A 23,633-nucleotide genomic window follows, 5' to 3' on the forward strand; every position below is an offset into this window, starting at 1 on the left:
AAAGATTTTTAAATTTATGTGAATGTAAGGATAAATTTCAAAAAGGGCTTTATTGCTACTGAAAAAATGATGCTGTATTTTTATAGTAAATTATGTTTAAGTCTATCAAACTCTTGTTTGGCTATAATAATGATGAACTTGGGCTGAGTATGGCTTTGTCACTGATTATGTCACTTTGGACATTCTGCCTCAAATTCAAGCACCTAATCCTACCTCTGAAAAATAAGATCAATGATGCAAGGTAACTGTTGGTTTGCAGTTACTAAAATTCAAAGGAAAATATTTAAGTTCCTTTATAAATCTTACCCACTGATTCAGTCTTTATTTGTAGCAGAAAATAAATCATTCAGCAGGTCTGCCAATGCAGATGATAAACTATCACTCAGTCTAAGTTGCACTGCAAATAATGATGCAGTCAACTTGGTATTAATTCATTTTAATCAATTCTTGAACCTGGAAGTCAAAACATCTTCCCACTGGGATTTCTACAATAGTTGTTACTCTGTAGCTCATCTAGACAAGTTACAAAATATGCAGGCAAAAGGACTAATTGCTACATTAGCTCAGGAGTCAGGAATGAAGGACAAATAATAAAATTTTAAATGATAACTGGCTCGAACTCACCCAGGGACACACACACAAAAAAAGGGGTACTGACAAGAAGAATGATTTGGGGGATATCTATTCTTGTGGGTATCTCCTGTAGCTGTGACAAAAACTTCTAGTGGCCAAATGTCTACTTAGTTGACAAATCTAGCCTCATTCAGTTCAACATAGAGCTGTATGTTAATAGGTTCTGATGAAACCAAGATGGACGTCATCTCTGTCTGCCCTCGAGGGAAGGAAACATTCGAACAAGAGAATGCACTCCAACACTGAGGATCTTCAGTCATTTCATACTGAAATCCTTCTGGGTTTCTATAAGGATTCCATCAAACACTTGACATGCATTTCATTTGTATTAGATTTATCTGACTATACTCATAAATGCTCAATTTAGGGTATGCAGTGAATTTCCACTTTAGTGCCAAAAACACTTTCAAGAATTAAGACTAATCCAAATGATGCTTTAATTCCAAGTATAAAAAGTTAGATTTTGATACCTAAATTTCATGATGGTTGCAAAAAAAAAACACAAAAGAAAACTATTGCAGCATACTAAATTTAAACTTTCAAAGGCTTTTATTTTAGTCAGCACTTTGGAAGTTTCATGGTTTCGCTTCAGCAAAGTATTATTCTTTCTGCTCATAATTGTCTCAGTAGACATCAGTCTACTGAGTGTCTATTAAAGTAAATATCACGCTAACTAGATAGAGCATACAATGTAATAAAAAGAAATATTCTAGTAGCATTGGGTGAATAAAACATCTAGATCTCCTGGTAAAACCTTATTAATTTAATGTAGACACAGATGGATTAAGACTGTCTTAATTAAAAAAGACTGAATATTACTTTAAAAAACTAATTTTCATTGCCTTTCAAAAATATACAGTAAAATAAACATAGCTAACAGAGTATTGCCAATTAGTGGTTATTTGTAGCTATAATAAATGAATAAATATACTTTGTAAATAAAATATTTTTACAAAGAGATATTTCTATAAAGCCTCATGTTCATGTTTAGCTTATTTATAGCACACTATATACGCTATGTATTTGTATAGATGCTATTAATTTATTATTATTATAATATATACATCTATCTACATAATATATACATCTATCTATATATCTAAAATAGCTATACATATCAATATCAATCTATCTATCTCTCCCTACCGATCTAACTACCTTCTATCTATCAAGCCACTTGAAAAAGTCCTTTATCCACAGAAGCCAAAATAAATTTAATAAGCAAATCCTTTATAGATAAACATTATGAATGTAAACTGGAGGTAACTGCTAAAATTATCACAATTCACCATTTTAAAATGATGGTTACTAAGGTGAGAATAAAATTATGCAGAGTTTAAACAATTGGAACATGTGAGTTAAACTAAAAAAAAAAGGGAAATATCAACACAGGTGCAAGTGCTTTTTAGTATTTTTAAATAGTAATCACAAAGCTACCCTTTCTGTTAATTTTTAAGTTTTACTTCGCTGAGTGCCTGATTTTATCCTGGCCTTTTCTTATTAATTGCTAGCCTTTCCCTTTCATTTAATGTTAATTACCATGCAATAAATACATCAGCAACACAACATGGCCTGAAATAGATTAGTGCATTGAATGTGACCATGAGAAAAAGATCCAGTTCTTGACTTAACAGAGTCTTATGTGTCTTCTTTTGTTTTGTTTTTTATTTTTTCTAGTACATTCGTTTACTAAAACACTGTTAGCAATCAAATCAGTGATGATTTTAGCATTTTATTACCACTAAAAACTTTGTTTCAGTGTTTTGTAAGTAAAAGGCAACAACAGAGTCTCCTTGATTGTGAAAAGCCTTTTCAGTTCAAATCCTTTTTATGCCTCAGATCTTAGGACACACTAATTTTTGAGGTCATCTCTTAACGCCTTCTATAGAAGGTGATCTCTTATTGAGAAGGAATAAATAGCTAAACTGTTTTTAGTTTTCTGTGTTACATTAAATACACCTATACTGTATTGAGCAATAATAAATAAAATAGATATATGGAATACTATATTTTTGGTATATTCAACCTATGCTATAATTATCATGAATATTCCATGCATTAATATATGACAAAATATGAAATAGTTTAAAATCTTAGTTATTGAGATGGGAAGATAAATCAGTAGTAGACTATGAAGCTTTATTTTATTTGATGATACAAATAGTATTATTATAAAATCTAGAGATGTTTGCTTGTCTTTCAGTGTGTTCCTACCTCTCGCAGAGAAGAAAAAATAGTAATGTCCTTATTTAGCTTAGTATGCTATAGGTAATATATGACTTTTAGACTAGTATTTACAAAAACAATAATCTACTGCAAAAATGTACTAAGCACTCCTTCATGGTCAGGACCCCAAATCGGAAAACCCAGGAGATCTTATCGTCATATAACCAAGCCTCTTTGGTTTTGTTTATTTGGAGTGATGGGACCAATCATTTGATTGAATTGATACATGTCATTTACCTGTACAATCTGGCTCAAGACTATGATTATGTTGCTTAATATAATAATATGTCAAACTTAAAAAATTTATTTTTTGTTTTTTTTGTTTTTATTTTATATTTTCATTTGTGGGCTATGCAGTAGTATTCAAAGTTCCCCAACATATGATAGTGATTTCTTCACAGTTTCTTCCTCAAACTTAGCTGCACAGTGGAATCACCTGGAAAACTTTAAACACTGCCAATATTTGAGTTCTGCCCCCAGAAATTATGATGCATTTTGGATAGCAACCTGGGCACTGGATCCCATAATGTCTTCCCCAGGTGATTATAATGGGCAGCAGACTTGGCATCTCTGGGTATTCTCATGACAACTCATTGCTAGATTGCCTCCCAGCTTTTCCAATTATTCCACTTACTGAGAAGCTGGTCTGCCTTTCCCACTCTCCTCTCTTACTACAGAACTTTCTGTCAGAGCTTGAATGTGCCTTATCAAAAACATCAATTACTTTGACACACTTATTCTGTAATTTTTATAAACATGTATATTTTATATATGTTAGAGACAAGGACAGTAACTTTTAGCAGTGTTTATTTTGTTAAAAGAAACTGATGGAATTGAAGGGCAAATTGCCTTCTAATTGCACAGATTAAACAAGAAGGTATTTCATGTTTTAGCTTAACAAAGCATCTTATTGATTTGAGAAGATCCATACTATTGATAAGTTCATGATGAAACCTATATATCATAAGAAGACTAAAATATTTATTTTACATATCTACAATGTGTATTCTCAAATTTCTAGATCAACCACAAATCATACAGGAAAATATTTAGGTACAGAAAAAAAGCTTCATAACATAAAAAAATTACATTTTGAAAAAATCACATGAAAGCTCATTAAATAATAACAATGACAAATAAATAATTAACTTTCCTTATTAGCTGCTGCCATGCATTTCTGGCATTCCATTCCAAGCAAGGGTCAGCATGCAGGGTACAATTTCATACTATGAGACTGTAAAAAGCTACAGGGCTTATTTTTGAAATGAAATGTCACAAGGTCTTTCATTCTTTCAAAGGATGATCATTCATGGCTGCTCAACTGCTCCATGAAGATTACAAAAAACAAAAGCACCCTTCTGAAGTGTTATTGTCAAGATTCAAGGCAACAATTTCTTTTTGACTTTTCAGTTTTGGAGGAGTTTTGAGTGAGGAGGGGGCATGGGTTAAGGAGTGAAGGGTAACCGAGAAGCTCTTTTATGTTTTAAAAAGTAATTATTCAATATATTGTATGTATATAGTATCCTCAGTCTTTTAGGAACCACAGGGAATTCAAACTACAGAATGTGTGGAATTTAAATACAAATTGCACTCATGGATGTGTGTACATTTTGAAAAACTTGTAAAGGAAAAGCTATTCCCAAAGACTGTCCTGATACTTCGGACAGATTGCTGAGTCTGATCAAAGCCGAAAGCATATATTTTCAAATAAGAAAATAGCAATGGCAGGCTTGAGTCTTCCAAGCAATCAAATCTGTAAAGCAGATGGCTACCAGTCAGTCCAGTTTTGAGAGTCTGAGTTCTAACTCATGCTGTGCTTGCTGGGTTTGCTGGCTCTTTTCCGCTCTCTGTGATGCTGGGCTGGCTCTACAGGCGACATGCTCTCGAAGTTATGACTGGACTCATTGTGCTGCCGAGTGTACCTCTTGCACTTGCAGGCAGTGACCACGGTGATTTTGTAGGTGCGCGTGCTGCCATCTTGGCACTGCAGCTGGATTCTCTGGGTACGCGTTTTGTCATTGACACACCTCCATTCCTGGGAGCTCCTCCTGCTCCAGTACTTTGTTCCATAGCCTCCTCCGATCCAGTTGGGGAGCAGCGGCAAGGGCAAGCACTCACCCGCACACACCAGCTCCTTCAGAGGGCTGATGCTGGTGCACTGGCCATCAGAGATGTATTTGGTGGAACGCAGCTCCCGGCAACCCACTTGAACCCGAGCTACGGGAAGCAGAAAAGAAAGTGTATCAGAAGCATAAACAAATGGACTTTTTCCTCAAGGAATCTACTATGACAAAAATATTGTACAAATGATAGCAAATTGCCAAATAGAAAGGAAATATCTATTTTATTTCCACAATGCAAAAATCTGGTTATAGAGATACTTTGATGAAAATCATGTTTATGTATCTATATTTTTTTAGAATACAGTAAACTAGGACTGATTTTTTTCATATATAACATTAGCTAATTGTTTACTGGGGTATTTGAAAAATCTCATTTTCTGAGTCTCACTCCTCAGTATGGTTTAAGCAACTCTTACATTAATGTGTAAAAAAGAGTATATTTTTAATGTTCTTTTTCTCACAGGTCATGTTTGTTTACATCTACAATTGCTTTTAATTAGTTATTTTAATTTATTAACAAAATATGGAAAGTATTTAAGTATTTTATATAAGGCATATTATCTCTGTAGTATTCTGTTTCAATTATCAAATTAAGCTGCAAAGAATCATACAAGTATATGTGTACAAAGTCTGATATTTTGCATATCAAACTTAACTACACTTGAAACATAAATTCCCAAGCTATCTTTTAAAAACGCAAATATTAAAATGTTTTTAATGCAAAATGTCACTACAACTGAAAATTTAAAGAATATAAAAGCCCCTAAATCAGGAACGTATGGTTGCCATAACAACTTGGCTACATTTCCATAAATTTTATGGCAGAAAAATGCCTAACATGTCTGATTTACAACTGCAAAAGGAACCGCGGTGTTCATTTCCTGAATATTGGTCATAGCAAACTTTTTGTTTAGTTATTTGAATTGAATAAGTGTTTTCTAATTGACTGTTTCTTATTACTTGCTTTATGTAATTAAAACAAAAATTAATCTTGAAATATTTATTTTCCTTTCCATTGCTTTGTTATCTAAATTTGAGGAAAATTTCCTGGTTAAGCTTGAAAAGAAAGCAAGGCTTGTGAACCAGGAAAAAATGTTTAAAAGTATAACTGCTAAAATTTAAAACGTTAAAAATTATCAAGGACATTGAAGTGGCCTTGCATAGATCAGTGAAAGCTGATTTGAAGTAGGTAGTGAATTAGGAGTTTTACTTCATCTCCGTGCCCCCCGTACTGAGGTGGGAGATGTCGCCCAAAGGGCTGTGATAGTTGTGATAAATGTACCTCTGTACACACACATTCGTATCACCTCAGAGTGGTAGATTAAAATTCAAAGGTACACTGGCTAGCTGGTCAGTGTGCTCTCCTTTCTGACCCATTTCAGGTCACCTTCCTGCAGCTGCCTTAGGAATGCATCTGGAAACAGCCGGAGATGATTTTGACTTGTCCAGCTTTTTGTTCCTGTATATATAGAGATTCAGCATTTTTTCATTGACAGTTCATTGACAATGAATACCCACCACATTGCTCAGTAATCTAGTAATAATCAGATATTTCCTGTGTACACAAAAGCAACCATCTTTATGAAAGCTGAAACATCTTGGTTGTCTTAGACATTTACAGTCATATGTGCTTTGACTTTCCAAAGGTCAAAACTACTTTTCACAGTTGAATGGAGTTAAGGAGGAGGAGCAAAAGATTTGTAAGATTTCCTGTGCACTGTTTCTCTGGGTCTCTCTTAAAACCTGATTATTAGCATGTGAACTCTTCTCAAGGAAAGCAATGAAGCAAAAGTTAGGGAAAGAAATTTAAACCCCTCCCACTAAGCACACAGAAAAGGGAAACATGCTGCCTGTATAATATATGATTGCATTATTATTATTTTAAATCTCTAAAGTTATAAGAGCTTCCCCAGTCTCTCACAGAAATATCCAGTTACCTAAATTTCGATCTGGTTAATAAGAAATTATCTCTGAAAAATATAGTTCTCCAACATTTTTAGTTTTATTCCTCTTTTACATTGATCATCATCAAAACTTTCAACTATTTCTCTAGGCATATTTTTGAAATTCATGGTGAGCAATTTTTTTCCCAGAAAGTGTCTTTTTTTTTCTTTTGATTTCTTATGCATACTTTGGTTAGTTACCTTTATGCACTTTACCAGAATTGGACATGTTCTGAAATAAACAGAAAGTAACCTGAATTTAAACTAGCTAGAAAAACACCTTTTTAAAAAATTCTCACTGTGCATGACATGAAGAAGCAACAGTTTAATTCCTGGAAACATTTTCTCTTTGGGTGTTTGATAAAACTTAAGTCTGCGCCTACATTATCAAATTACTGTTTCAGTTATGTTAACTTTATAGGAAAGAATGCCAGTCTACACATGCAGCAGATTACTCCCAGATTATGTAGCAAAATATATATGGTTCAGGTTAGTTAGCAAAGAAACAATTCTACAAGAATGTGAGCTAAAGGCTACCAAAACAGAAAAGACAAAATCCATATAAGTAAAACACACTTACTGTTCCGATCCAGTCCAGTGTTACTGAAATGCCTGCCTCCATTTCTGGCTTGATTCATCGTGCTGTTGCTGCTGGGGTGTGCTGGAACAGGTTTAACCACATGTGAATAAAGGATTTCTGTGGCATCATTTTTAAAAGCCAAACAGCTTTTCATGAGGATGCATGCAAGGGGAATGAGATAGAAATGAATGGCAGAAGGAAGCATGGTGAGTAGAGGATTTGCTTGGCTGGAGAGCTAGTTAATTCCTTTCCTTCTGCCTCTGCTCTGTAACTGAAATTCTTCCTCAAGGTTCCCTTTATATATCCTGAGGTTTGGCGTTCATTCAGGTGTAAAGTTGTGTAGAGCTCCAGAGTGAAAACACAGAGAAGGGGTGGGATCCCTACATGACCTGCAAAAGAATTTTACCAATGGAAGAGAAGACTACAGAAAAGGAGGAGCCTGATATACAAATTGCCTGAAATTTCGGAGTTGCACTTCATCAGTTGTCTGTGAGCTGAAGCAGCCAGGCACATTCTGTAGCAACTACAGACTTTCTCTCTCTGCCGTTTCCCTTCCTGAATCCAGTTCACATTAGGGTTTAACTTCCATGAAAATATACTGCTGTTCACTTGAAAAAATTTGCATTTCCAGAGTAATTCTGTACTCCCTTAAGATTTTAGAGTATTTGAGTGAGGAGGGGGGGGAGTGTTGTCCCAGAAAATAGGAGGAATTAAAGTGAGTTTAAATATTGTAGGACTTGCATGAAGCACCTATTTTAGTTAAGCATATCTTGTTTCTCAGGAAGCAAAGCAATATATATTCTTTCTTTAAAGTAGAAGGCATGGAGCTAGAATCTGCCCCCTGGACACATTTAAATAATGCAGCTTTGATCTGCATGGACTGCTGCATGGCTAGGTAAATTACTGCCAGGGGTCTGTGCAGAGAATAATGAGCATAGCTCTGTCTGCATTAAAGTAATTAATATCAATTTTCATCTTAAAAATGTCACAAGCATTAACATTCATAGCATCATTTTACATGAAAAAAGCCATTGCTGACAGATTATTGTTTAGCAAATTCAAAATTATTTTCCCTAGTGTTCTACCTGTATTCACTGTACATTTCTTGGACTCTGCTGCCCACGTAAGAAACATTGGTACTTTTATCACCCACACCTGAAACAGTACACCATTAATTAATACTAAACCATTTTTCTCCATCCTTTAAAAAAAATCACAAAATTCCATTTGATTTATGGGACACTTCAATTGGAATAATTACATATTACGAATCATCTTTCCGGTGATAAATCCATTTTGTCCTTTGCATGGCTACACTAAAGTGACCTTATAGCATGGATATATTGTGTCTCTCTTCTTTATAAACTTGTGCCCATTTTCACGACTATTCATGTCTGTCTGTCTGTCTACCCGTCTATCTACCTATCCCCAGCATCTCTGTTTCTCCACAGTGACACTGTGGAGATTTTGGAGTAGATAACTCTTGGTTACGTGCCACCATGTGCGCTGCAGCACACCTGGTTTCTACCCACTAGATGCCCGTAGCACCCACCAGTTATAGCCAGAAATGTCCTCAGACACTGACAGTTGTCCCCCTGGGTGAAGATCACCCCCAGTTTAAAACTACTATCTCCCCATCGATCTATCTCACTATAGAAAGAAAGTTAAATTAAGAACAAGAGACTATTTAATAATGCTAAGAAATTATTGTTATTTCATTTAGGAGTAAAATGGTACTGTAGTTTTGTTTGGAAACAAAGGCTACTTCTCATTTAGAGTTATATACTAAAACATTCCTAGATGAAATGATATGATACCTGGAACAAACTTCAAAAATAAGATGGGAGTAGATGGGTACAGGTGAGTGCGGGGCAAGATTGCCTATGAGCTAGATGATGACTATTCTATTCTATCTACTCTTGGTTATGTTCAAAATCATACATAGTCAAAAATTTAAAAACTAGAGTAAACATTTAATTTAATGTATACATACAGCCTAATAACAATCAGATTCCTACCTGAAGGTTATAGATAGCCATTTATTCTGATATAATCTCTGGGAAATAATGTCAGTATATTTGGTACATGTGGTTATATGTCAGGCATCCTTCTAAAGTACTAATTATTAAAAATTATCCTGCTTATCAGGGAACTTGACATTAATTACATGAAGTATGTTAATATTAACCATTGACCAGTAGATCCAATGCCTAAAGGAAGTAACAGAGTCAAAATTATCTAATTTCTCCCCCATAACTATTTCATTTTTGTGCCAGAAGGGGGGAGAGATTTTAATTTGAACTTTAATTATTAAGTTGGAGTAATCACATTGATCAAAATAACTCATAACTGATAAATCTGCCCTACACTTAGTATTCTATAGGCCACGCCTCAGGGTATTACCTTAGGCAGAAGCAACATTAGGAATGAAGGCAATGTAGTTGGTGCCTGTGGACAGGAATGATGCTAAGTTCTTAGGCCAAATAAATCTGGCAGGACCAAATTGGAAAACCACTTTGATAAATTAGAAACAATCATAAATTTGATATTTAACAGTTACTCTGATCAGTTTAAAACTATTTCATTAAGAACAATCACAAACTGTAATACTCTGATGAGATTATGGGTATAAATGTTTAATATCATAACCAACTCAGAAAATATTTCCCTGAGCAAGCTATGTTCTTTTGCATCTCTAGGCCTCTGTACATACATGTTTCTCCTTCTGCTGGGAACAGTCTTCTCTCACCCTTTTCTCATTCCCTTCTTCACGGGCTGTACCTGTTGCTCCTTTAAGTCTCATTTTATGACTGCACTAAGACTAAGAGAACTTCCCTTGCCCTCCACCTGCTCAGGTCAGCAGCCAATCCGCATGCACCAGAGTAACTAGCTGCCTGATGGCTTTGAGAGCCTTATTATAGAACTGTTTTTAGTCAGAGAAAGACAAGGAACATATGATTTCACTCATATGTAGAATCTAATGAACAAACTGAACTAACAAGAAAAACAGACACAGATTCATAGATAGAGAGCAGGCTGACAGGTCTGGGGGACTGGTGCAGTGGGTGGGATTGAGCAAAAAAGAAAAAATAGAACTATTTTTATTTTATGAATATTGATGAATCAGGGAATGAATCAATTTAAGAAATATAGAAAGAATCACAATACAGATGGCAAATACAAAATATATTTATGGAATGCAACAATAACCTGGATCTCTATTAATTTAAACTATTTCGAGAATAATCCAGTTAACAAATAAAAATCATAACAAGAAAAGTAGGAAATGGGAGGGAGGTGGGGAGCCCTAGGGGGGTGGGCTGGGATGGGAGTAAAAGACAGAAAACTGTACTTGAACAATAATTAAATTTAAAAAAAAGAAATTAACCATCATTATTTTAGATGAAAAAATACTATATAGTATCTTCATGCATAACACTACAGAATCTTCATGCATCAATATTCTTAAAAAGAGGATAGACTAACATCTTTAAATCATTTTTTTCTTTCATGTATTTTATATCAACATATGTTGAGCCCAGCATTTGCCAAAGTTGTAGTCACAAAACTGAGAAGTTGAATAAGGCCCGAGGCCTGCCTTCTTCCCTTTTCCAAATGCTGCTGTTTGCAACACCACTAAAGGAACTCCTTCAACCTGACTTCATTCACGATTTCCTTCCTCCCTCAACACATTTATCAGTTGTCCTTTTTGTTATTGTTGTTTAAATGCTTCTCAGTTTTATTTGCAGAATAAAATCTCCTTCTAATGCCCTGTGTAACCTAATGTAAAACCCAAGTGCAAATTCCACCTCCATTTGATATCATTCTAGATGGAGCTTCTCTGTCTCAGCACTATTGACATTTTGGGCAGGATAATTCTCTGTTGTGGGACCCATCATGTCTGTTGCAGAACCTGTAGCAGCACCCCTGGGCTCTCCCCACTAGATGTGGCCCCTGGTGTGCAAAATCATCCCAGGTTATAAATGACTAGTTTAGGCAAATTCTCTGGTGAACTTCCTAAAAATGTCAGCAAACTACCCTCAAGGAAACCTCACATGCGACCTCTAGGGAGCAGGTTAGGACTGTAGGGACAAGGCTCTCCATTCGATTGTGACAACTACGCAGAGTAGTGGGCTGTCCTTTTCACTGGCATTTGCTACTTCGTGAGGCAGGAATTGATGTCCTCACCCTGTGTATTCAGCCCACACGAGTTCCTAAACTAAATTTGACCAAGGCTGGCAGCACATTAAATATCCTGTCTCAGTGGTGGGTGGGAGCTGGAATTAGTTTTGTTCCACAAATCTGATAGTTGTTCTAAATGATGTTTTACTCGGGAACTTGTTCTATGTGCACATTCTGGCCCTGCTGTCAGACCCGCCATCAGACCTGAGTCAGAATCTCCTCGGGTGGAACCCAGCATCCTACATTTTGACAAGCTTCCCACATCATCCCTATGCTTGCTGATGTTTGAGATGCACTACTCTAGAACACACACGTGCCCTCCTGTGGCCTGTCCTGCAGTGTCCATTACAGTTGCCTCATCTACCTAATGAGCCTCTGTTCCACATTCTTCCAGTTTGCACAACCAGATGGAAGCTCTGCCCTAAAGCTCAGCCCAACTGGCCAAAATCCAAACCAATTTCCTTTCTTCTCTAAGTATTTCTCCCCAGGGACTGGATGCTCTCAGTGTCCCCCAGAGACTGATTAGTGCTTTGTTCCACAGAACTGGCCATAACAATACCTACAGTGACATTGTCACTCACTGGAATTTTAGGCAGCCATATCCGGTTTTCTCAGATATCAGTGTTGACCCAGATTTAGGCAAAATACTTTGATCACTGTGGTTTTGATTGTTGTCCACCAGCCTCAGGAGCATCCCACAGCTGAGTCAGCAGGCTCTTAGCCCTGGGGACACTCAGGCTTGCTTCACGATTTCCTGAAGAGTCCTTAGTTAAGTACCAGTGGGTTTCATCACCAAGACTAAATTGGTTATGAACTTATTTCACCAACAGAGTCTTAACAGTTCGCAAGTCCCTGGTATGTCAGAAAATTGGAGAGCAAAAGAATTTAGCAGAGGATTTTGCCCAACCATGCCACAGTGTTTTATGGGAAATAAAGTTGTTGCATAAATTTCTAATTACATTTCTAATATTTTTAGTGAAGTCATTTGCTTCTAACTTACATACAGATGGAAGCTGCAGAGAAAGGAATATGACCGGGAACATGGAAAATAAATTTGGCTACATTGATTGGGTAGGTACATTGGAGCAGGTCATTGATTACAATCCTGCTTTGTAGGTTTAGAAATTTGGACGTAATTTGGTAGACAATGAAAAGCCATTGAAGGATCTACATGTGTGCATGTGGGTGTTTATTTTTATTTTCCAAAAGTAAAAACACCATGTAACTTATACTTAGGTAAAGGGATAGAAAGTTTCCAGTATCCAAAAGTTTCCCCCGTCTTTTCGTGGTAACTACTTCCTTCCTCCTCCCTAAAATAAACCAGCATTCTGATTTCTGACACCAGTTGTTTTGCCTCTTTTAGAATTTGATATAAAAATGACTTTTTCATTGTTGTCTACTATTACATTTTATGGCCACCCACAAATTATTTACCCAGTCTAGATAATATTGATTTCAGCTTTTGACTATTATGAATAGTGCTGCTATAAACATTCTTGTACCTGTATTTTGATGTGTATGGCATACATTTTTGTTGGACATATACATAGTTGTAAGATGAACAGGATACAGGATGTGTATATATATTCAACTTTAGTAGATAATACCAAATAGTTTTCCAAAGTGATTTTATGAAATCAAATTTCCACTAGCCCTGAGAGATTTTAAACAGGAGAAGGACAGGATGAACACTATATTTCAGGACACTGGATCTAGCTGCAATGTGTGAGACGATTTAGGTGGAGTTATACTGGAACACAGAGAAGGGGACATTATTGCAAGAGCTCAGATCCTGAACTTCAAGGAGAGAGACTAGACTATGACACAGATTAGACATACAGTGGAGGGAGGTTGGCAGATGATCAGAAATGAAGGCAAAGGTGAAAATAAAGTTTTAAAATTGGGTGACTATGGAGACAGAGGTGTCAGGAGAACCATGGCTGGCAGAGTTTATAGTTCAGTAATGAGTCGAGACTGTGTTAGGGTGAGGTTAGGGTGCTGGTAGGAGTCTAAAGAGATAACTGGATTCAGAGCTCAAGAAATTTGTCAAGTGACTGACAGTAATTTGACTAGCATTATAATGACATTATAATGATAAAACTTATTTTAGAAACCTTTTGTTGAATAACACTGTCAAGACTTTCATTTATATAACTCTGTCATCTAATCGTGCCCCTAGATTTTCAAAAAATGTAACTCCCTACTTTAAGTAATTCCCAAGTAGTATGAACTATTGTATAGATATATTTGTACCATCTTGTAAAATGTATGCCCTGTGTTTTAAGTGGAACCATAAATAATAAATATCTCTCAACATCTCTTCTTCTTTTATTATCTGTATAGCCACTAGCTTGGTTCAAGTTTTCATCATTGTTTGCCTGAAATGCTGTCATAACATTCTTAATTGATCTCTTGCCTTCCATTTTCATCACTCTAAAATGCACTCTCTGCAATTAAATACAGAATGATCTTTTTAAAATGCTTATCTGAACATCTCATTTTAAAATGTCAGTTGTGCCTTTTACCTGCAGAATGAATACCTTCATGAGTAAGCTACCCTCATTTCTGGCCACTCTCCCAGTTACATGCCCTGCTTCTGTAGCACTTTTTTATGCTCATCATTTGATTAAATTGCTTTTATGCCTTTTATTCCTGTGAATGTTCTTTTCATAATTCAAAATTTTGCTCTTTGAAGTCTTTCTTTAATATATAGACTTAATTAAGCAAACAATGAGAAATAAGGAAAAGGGCAATTGGGACAAAAGGCACCTTTTCTGAACACATGGGAGATGGATCTTTGAGAATTATGTACAATGATTTTAAATAATATAAATACATTTAATATGATCTCAGTATTTATTATTTACATCTCCAGCCCTTATATAAAGCAAAACACATTTAGGATCAATAAAATAATTTAATATGTAATAAAATGAAGCATAAAAGAAGAAAGAATGTGCACACATTTTCAAGATAGAATGTTTACTCAGTTGATGAAACATAAAAGAATACTGCTTTAAATTTTCAAATTTTCTAAACAAGTATCATCTTAATGCTGTCATGGTATTAACAAGAAAATTAAAATGATAACTTAGTAGTACTTAAATTTATTTAAATATGAATGAATATAAAAATAGTTATATTGTGGAAAAGATTTACATCATCAGATATTTTTGAAAACTGAGGTTATCAGGAAACAAAAGAAAAACAAATGGACTACATCAAACTAAAAAGGTTTTGCACAGCAGAGGAAACCATTGATGAAATAAAAAGAAAACCCACAGAATGGGAGAACGTATTTGCCAATGATACATCTGATAAAGGGTTAATATCCAAAATTTATAAAGAACTTGTAAAACTCAACACTGAAAGAAAATAATCCAATTAAAAAACGGGCAAAGAACCTGAAAAGACACTTCTCCAAAGAGGACATACAGGTGGCCAATAGACATATGAAAAGATGCTCAGTGTCACTAACCATGAGAGAAATGTGAATTGAAACCACAGTAAGATATCACCTCACACCTGTCAGAATAGCTCTCATCAGTAAATCAATAAACAAGTGTTGGTGAGGGTGTGGAGAAAAGGAGACCTTTGTGCACTGTTGGCACGAATGCAGACTGGTGCAGCCCCTATGGTAAGCAGTACAGAGTTACCTCAAAAAATAAGAAATGGAACTGCCTAATGACCCAGTGATTCCACTTCTGGGAATTTCTCTGAAGAAACCTAAAACACTCATTTGAAAGAATATATGTACCCCTATGCTCATTACAGTATTGTTTACAATTGCTAAGATTTGGAAGCAGCCAAAAGGTCCATCAGTAGACAAGAGGGTAAAACAAGTATGGTACCCTTACACAATGGAATACTACTCAGCTACAAAAAAAAACAAGAAAACTTTACCCTTTGCAACAGCAAGGATGGACCTGGACAACATTATGCTAAGTGAAATAAGCCAGTCAGAGAAAAATAAATACTACATGATTTCTACACTCATATGTGGAATCTAATGAACAAACTGAACTAAGAAGCAAAACAGAGACAGAGAGCAGGCCGGCAGGTCTGAGCCAGGTAGTTGAGGGGTGAAGGAGGGACTGAGCAAAAAAGATAAAAGAACCCATGGACATGGACAACAGTGTGGTGATTGAGCCAGGAAGGAGGATCGGTGGAGGTTGAAGAGGGTATAAGGGAAGTAAATGGTAATGGAAAAAATACAATAAAAAAGAAAAATAGCTTATTAAATTATGAAAATAAAATATGCATATTGTAAAAATTGTCAATAGTTTACTAAATATAAGGATAAAAGCCACCTCTTCAAGTCCCTCCTCCAACCTCATTCTCCAGAGATAATCACAGTTAAGTGTTTCTTGGGATGTTTTTCAACATTGTCTGCATTTACAAGCACATTTAGGTATGTGGCTGTGCGTTTATGCACACGTGTACATTTAAAAAAATTTTATGCAGATTGGATTATGCTATACATATGGTTTCTTCAATTACATTTTATAATTAACTACCTATCTTAGACATTTTTTATATCAAAATGGACAGATTTACCTCACTGATTTCCATTTTTTTGCATTGGTTAGATGAGTTGTATGGATATGACATAAACCATTCTTCCACTTCCCTATTGATGGATACTTAGATTGTTTTTAGATTCTCTCCTTTATAAATGTTGCAGGATATTTGTTTTGAACAATTTTTTAGTCCCTTATTTTTCCCTTTTTTCCTTCATCCAGATAGTTGTGGAGGGGATACAATGGGAAGTAGAAGAGTGAGTTTGGGTGTATGTGGTTCCTGGAAGTCCAGAAGCCATGCCCTACTCCCTTGATAGCACCCCAGGCAGGTAATCAGGCTTGAGAAAGGCATGATAGCCACATCCATTAAAGATTCCAGTGAGATAGGTAATTCCAGAGTCTTTGGACCTGAAGTGACCGTGTAGATTAGAAATGGATATAGCTCAGTACTAACCAGTGGGGAATGATTGCTGATGATCACCAATGCCTTTAGAAACCTCCTCCGGGACCTATGAAAGAAAGTTTGCAAAGTCTTTGATGAGGGCCAAGGGAAGGAAAGAAAAGAAAATGAAGGTCAGGGTACTAAATTAAATTGATTAAAAATATAAAGAAATGCAATATATATTTTGTGCTCATCTAAGCTTCCAGACTAGAATTCATTCCATCTTCAGAAACATGTAGTTTCTAAGGTATCAAGATATTTTATATATCTTGCTATGTTTAAAGTTTCACTTTAACTTTGGAGACTTTTTATATGTAAAAAGACAATTCTTTTTCACTGTTTAAAGAGAAAATTTTCATTTGAAATAGTGTTATCTTGACATACTTACATGTGGAATTTTGTGGTATCCATTGGTCCTTTTAAAATATAATTCAAACAAAAATAAATCATGCCTTCACTACAGACTTAAGTTGTTAAGAATTTATTACATCACTTTGATTTTACACTGACATCAAGCATAGCTTGAAACATAATATGAAGAGACAAGATTTACTATTTTATTTTGAAGAGAAAAAATAAAAAGCCATGCCTCCATTATGACCATTAATTTTTATTTGCCATTGTCTTTACCTTTAATTGCTACTTTTGCCATCTTTATTGAACACTTTAGCCTGGTTTAAGGTTGGTGTAAAGATTAAGTCAACTGAAAAATCCCATGGAAACAATTTAAACATCATTCTGTGATTAAGAAGCATTGATTAAAATTGCTTTCAACAAGGAAAGACAGAGTGGATCCTTAAACTGTCTTATGGCTTGGAGTTTCATGTCAACTAACAGTTTAGACTGTCTTCAGGCCCAATTCTCTAGCATGTTTGTATAGCAGTTTGGGGCTGTTGGCCCGACAAGTGCTTGGGGAGGCAAGACTCCACTGACAAACAGCCAGAGAAGAACTTGAAACAGACTGAGGAGAGTTCACTTCTGCCAGGACATTGCAAGCTGTTCAGTGACCATCTAAATGTTCTGCTAGTTTTGTTGCCATACTTGGTAGTCCCAGGAATCTGGCTAGCCTCAGAAGTTAAGCAAAACAAAATACAACTGTGCACTGCCACGCCCTGGGGTGACTGTCTCCAAATACCATACAAGTCCAAGGCTGAAGCACTTGAAAGGCTTGTATCCCTGAAGATCAAATCTTTATAAGATTGAGCCTTTAAAGACAACCCTTAAGCACATAAATGTTGTCATTTACAGCACTGTTTCAGCGCTGTTTTACCTTTCCAATTATATAGGTGGCTAATGCACATGATAATTATAGTTCCTTAAAATTTATTCACTCTCAAGCAGATCAGCTCAGAAATGTTGGCACAGTTTCAGGGTTCCTTAACAACTGCTTGCCAAACCACTCTTTGATCCAGTGAAATCATCATGTGATTCACAACAAGGCCTACAGCCTTTCAAGAATTCACATCTTTAAATCCTCGTCCTCATCGCCCAACCTCCCTATGTTCGACCTAAAGACTGATTTATCCTTATCAAGGCCAAAGGAATATTTGTTTGTTTGTTTGTCTGTTTGTTTTTTGCTCTGTGGGATTTATAATATACTTTCTTGGTTCCCTTTCTTTGGGTCACCATTTTTAACTAACATATATTGAGTGCTTACTATGTGCTAGAGATTGTGGCTTGCACTTCAGTAATAGGAGTAAATTACCTTCCCTAAGTTCACTGCATAAGGTGGAGACAGTCAATTAAAAAGATCATTACAATATAGGGTTGTAGGTCAGTGCAGGGTAGAACAGGAGAAAATGGGGGCTCAAAGCCACTGGTGGGTGGAGGCCAGAAAGATTCCCAGTGAAAGTGAAGCTGAGCAGAGCATTAAGGGTAAATAGAAGTAGACAGATGATAAGAGTGAGAGGGTTGGGGTACTCTAGACAGTAAAAATAGTGTGTGCACTAAGGTCTGGCTGTGACAGAAAGCATGGCAAAGTTTAGGAACTAAAGATGTTTTGAAATGACTATCATGGAACAGCTAGAAAGAGGTGGGAGAAATAAGCATTTCGAGAGTGTGAATGACCATATTTTGCCCTCCTGAGGAGTTTCAATTTTATTTGAAAGCAAAGGAACTAGAAAAATTCTGAGCAAAGAAATGACATGACCAGCTTGGGATTTGGGGCAGATAATTCTGCAGGATTGTAAAAGAAAGTTAAAGTCAGAGATATTTAGCACAACTCATAGAGTGAGCATATTTCAAATTGAATGAAGGACTGAGGAAGAACCTGGAACCAGAAACAGTGCTGCCCAAGAAGCTAAGGGTTGAACCCTCACTTCTGTGGGTCAGGACTATTAGTAAGAAAGAAAAATCAAATAAGAAAAACTAGAGAAGATGGGGAAGAAAAAATATAGGGAACTAGAAAGCCAGAGGGAGAAGAGAAAAAGAGAGAAAAGGGGGGTAGATGACTCGGGAGCCACCTTTGCTGCTTAAATAACAGCTCTCGCATCAGGGATAAAAGCAGGGCCAGGAGAACAGAGTAGGGATAGATCCAGAGCATTCTGCTTCTTCAGAAAGAGAGACGAATCATTTCCTTTCTTTAAAAAAACACTCTATTAAAGTATGATGGACCTACAAACAGCAGTGTATACGTAATGTGTACAACTTGGTGAGTTTGAATATGTGTGCACTCCCGTGGACCATCACCACAATCAAAGCCATCAATTTATCCATCACCTTCAAACATTTTTTAAAGTTTTTGACAAATTACCTTCTTATTCACCTTTATATCCTAATAGCATTGCCTCAGTTACTTGTGTTCTGAAGATAATACAAAGAAATTCATGGAATTTTCTTTTAAATCTTTCATTATCATGTCCAATTGATATTAAATATCATGTCCAATTGATTTGGTCAAAAACTCCTTAATGGCACTTTTTCTATCACACATGTTTCCAGTACACTAACAATTATCATTTCTTCTCTCAAATTATATCCAGAAGCCAGACACCATCTCAACTACAACGACCTTGATCCAAGCTACCATCTTCTCTCTTACCAGGACAGCTATAAAGCTTTCTATTTCTTATCTGCTAATACACAGCCTGCGGTCATCACTCCTTTACTCGTAACTGTCTAGTGACTTTCTATCACCTTATAATGATGGAGAGACTGTGAGAAATCTGGTCCCTTACTATCTGTTTAGCCCTACCTCCTCCTACCTCCTCCTACTCTTCCTTCTGCTCACTCCGATCCAGCTACATGGAGCGCCTTTAGGTCTCAGATGCAGCGTCCCAAGGCCTTTGCATTAGCCTTATCTCTAATGAGAGGTTAAGGTTATTAACCTTGCATTATGCCCAGAATATTCCTCCTTCAGATATCTTTTCTCAAATGTCACCCTTACTGGAAGGTTTATGCAGTCATCTTAAATTCACATAGCACACACCACCACTCACATTTTACTTTCCTTACTTTGTTTTGTCTCCCCACCTACTACCAGAATGTCAGCTCCAGGAGAGGAGGAACTATTGGCTCTCACATGCCTAGACTGTTTCTGGGACAAAATTGATGTTCAGTATTTCTTGACTAAATTGATACATGGATTAGTGTATAATTGTCCCCTAAACAGCACTTGTTTTTGCTTGATGTTCCACCAAGTAACCATTATTATCTACAATAGAGTTACCATAGAGCTCAGTCCCTCCTCTTTGCAAATAAATAGGTATTCTGACTTTGCCAGGATCCTAGAGGGTAAACGTCTTTGGTGTGGATATGAAAATGGCAGTTATGCAATACTAGTTTAAAGCTAAATGTTAGTAAATTGAAACAGAACTTGGAATCTTTTCAGGATTCCCAAGTAATCTAGGAATGGGCCAAAGTTCTTGTCCACTGAAAACAGAAATTTTCAAAGAAAATGACATCTTTGTGATGGGGTAACTCAGAAATATTTAAGAAAAAAGGAAATTTAAAAGTCATCCTTACACACTGAGAGATAACTACTGTTATCCTTTACGTGTGTCATTGATAATTTTATTAATATGATATTGAACTGATAATTATGAAAAGCGTATGTAAATAAAACCTTTACAATATTTACTATCTATTCCATATTTTTTACGTGTTTCATTTAATTTTTTCTCTTAGTTAAGTTTTGTGGTTTTCTTTACATTTCTCTATATTTCTTAACTATAATATAGGTATTTTACATTTTAGATTGCTATTAAATTAGGGTTTTCTTACATCATATTTTCTAGGTGTTTATTTAAAAGCTATAGAATTTGATCATTTATCTTGTAACTGACCACAGCACTAATACCATTTAATAATTTTAGTTGATTATCTCAGTATTTCCTGTTAATTGGATCATCTGCCAAAAGTAATAACTTGTTCCTGTCTTTTCAATGTTTAATATTTTATTTCCATCATATATTATTATTTTTCTGACTTAACCTGTGCATCAGTGTTAGTTTATAGCCACAATGATGAGAAATCTTGTATTGTTCTTGTTCCTGACTTAAACTGGAATGAATCTTGTACTTCTTAAGCTTTGATATTTTTACTTGTGTATCAGGTAGACACTTTAGTTGTCTCTAATTCTGTGATAATTTAATACACCAGAGCAAGCATGTTTGTATATAAATATTTGTGCTTTTCATTATTTCCTTTAAAAGGATCCTTCATGTTTGATACATGATGCCTAATTATTTCTAGAGCTTCATGTATGAACTTCCCTGTAGTGTGGAAGTCCCACTCGTATCAGCATTTAGTATTGCCAGTTTATAAGATTTTCTCTTCTCACATTTCAGAGTCCCAGGAGAATTATAGATTATAGAAGAGACTAATCCTCTTATGCTCATCTTTTCACACTTACTATGATTATATCCGCAGGCAGGAGTAGATGCATCGCAGGCAGATGCTCTTTGTTGGTTCTCGCACTGGATCACAGGTGCTGGTGGCACTCCACATAGACGCTGTCACAGCAGAGTGAACAGCCCGGCTGCAGCTTTACCAGCAGTCTTAAATATTAGGGGGTCTGTGGCCTCATTTTGGAACAACTTACATCAATAGTCTGTTTTCACTTATGGACAGTTTTACTAATACAAAATTGTCCTGTTTTTTTTTTAATAAACCTAATTATCAGCCAGGCCACAGCCACATGAGGGTGAGCTATAAGAATAGACAGTTCTATAGTATTGCCTTAATCTTCTGAATGTCTTTAAAAAATTGCTGCCATACAATCATGCACTAAATATTTATGGATGCAGGGGGTTAGTTTTGGTGTTCAGATCTGTGTCATTGAGCTTTCAGTCTATTCCTATGACCATCCCGACAGGTATTCATGAGGCATTAAAATATGTTTTAATATCTGGCAGAGCACATTCCTTCCCATTATTCTGCTGTTTAAAAAATTTATTGGCTCTTCTTGTTTGCTTACTTTTCTGATTGAACTTTAACAATTACTTTGTTGAGTTCTTCCAGAAATGTGGCAGATACAGGAATACATCACCCAGATGCCCTTGCGAGGAATGGCTTGCTGCTCAGCTGCAAGGATGACTTAGACACATTCCAGCTGTCAGATCCTCTGGGGTCTCACTCTTCCAGAGGCCATCTCCATCTGGTAACTGGGAGAAATGGTGATGAGAACCCCAGTCATCTCAGCCAGCCTGGGCTGACTCCGCAGGGCAGCCAGCTCCCAGATGGTTGGCTGAAACTTTGCTACATCTCCATCCCAGGTCTTCTTCTCTCAGCCCTGCTACTTTCAACTTCTTTTCTCTGACATCAGTCCCTAACAAATGTCCTATTCTCACCTCCTTCTCTGAGATACTCAAACTTTGACAAATTTTATTGGAACATAGTGCCAAACCTGTCAATTAATTGGAAAAAACAATCTCTTTTAACACTCACTTTTCCATCTAGGAATATAAAATGTCTCCAAATTTATTCAAGTCTTCTACATTTTTTACAAATCTCTTTTTATATAGAGTTTACAGATTTCTTTTTAAGGTTTTTCCTTGTTCTCTATTTCTATACATTGTGAATAGAACTCTTCTATTATCATCCTCCATGTGATCCAGAAGGTTATAAATTAATTTATAAATAATGTTATAAATGTTATAAAACCTTTTTAACTGTAACTTTACTAAATTCACGTATAAAGTATGCTTATTTAAAACATTGTCTATATTTGTCCTGCCAAGTTTTCTCTTTTCATCTATTGTAATTTTTACCTGGCTTAGTGAAATTATAAGCATATATATATCAAAAGGATTTCATTTCAGTTCTCCACATTTTAAGAGTAATCTCAATAGTAATAGTATCTGCTGAGAGCCTCTACTGTATCTGGTAATGCTACATGAATGATGTGGTGATATTACCTACAATTTTCACAGCCATCCACAAGCTTACCTTATAAGTGAGGCTTTTCAAAGGCTGCATGTAACTTACTCATTAACTCCTGCTAGTGACTAATTGAGCCAGGAGTCAAACCTACGGCGATTTGACTCTCAAGTAAACAAAAAAAAATCTGAAGGCTTTTTCCCCTAGACTATATAACCAAACCAAGCCTTCCTGAGTTTGCTTTTACTTTTGTGATATGTAAATAGTTAACTATTTAATAAATATGTAATACATATTCCAATTTCAATAATATATGTATATTTAAATTTTAACATATATACCACAACATATATATACAGGATTTTCTAGCTTACAGTGGTTTGACTTAAGATTTTCAACTTTATGATGGTATAGAAGTCATACATATAAATAATAAGTTGCATAAAATATTTAACACTTTATTCTAAAATAGGCTTTGTGTTAGATGACATTGCCCTACTCCAGGCTAATGTATGTGTTCTGAGCATGTTGTTCAGTAGTTTAGATGTATTAAATGCATTTTTGACTTATAGTATTTTAAACTTTTGATGAATTTATCAGGACATAACCCATCATAAGTCCAGAAACATCTACATATATAAAACTTCATGAGTAGTTTCCAAATGC

The 23,633-nt window shown here is 35.7% G+C and overlaps 2 protein-coding genes across 2 annotated transcripts in view; one reads left to right on the plus strand and one right to left on the minus strand.

Annotated features, from left to right (window-relative positions):
* Window positions 1–23,633, plus strand: part of LRRC72 (leucine rich repeat containing 72) — a gene marked incomplete at its 5' end in the record, with an annotated part of 121,660 nt that overhangs the window by 31,342 nt on the left and 66,685 nt on the right. The window lies entirely within an intron of this gene.
* On the minus strand, window positions 3,650–7,839 carry SOSTDC1 (sclerostin domain containing 1). Its single transcript, XM_037163913.2, has 2 exons — window positions 7,506–7,839; window positions 3,650–5,076 (listed from the first exon to the last, which is right to left on the minus strand). The coding sequence occupies exons 1-2, from the start codon at window positions 7,708–7,710 to the stop codon at window positions 4,661–4,663; spliced, it is 621 nt and encodes a 206-aa protein (XP_037019808.2). The 5' UTR covers window positions 7,711–7,839; the 3' UTR covers window positions 3,650–4,660.

Source organism: Artibeus jamaicensis, unplaced genomic scaffold (assembly GCF_021234435.1).
Source record: "Artibeus jamaicensis isolate MK-2021 breed Jamaican fruit bat unplaced genomic scaffold, CSHL_Jam_final contig_923, whole genome shotgun sequence".
Lineage (NCBI taxonomy): Eukaryota > Metazoa > Chordata > Mammalia > Chiroptera > Phyllostomidae > Artibeus > Artibeus jamaicensis.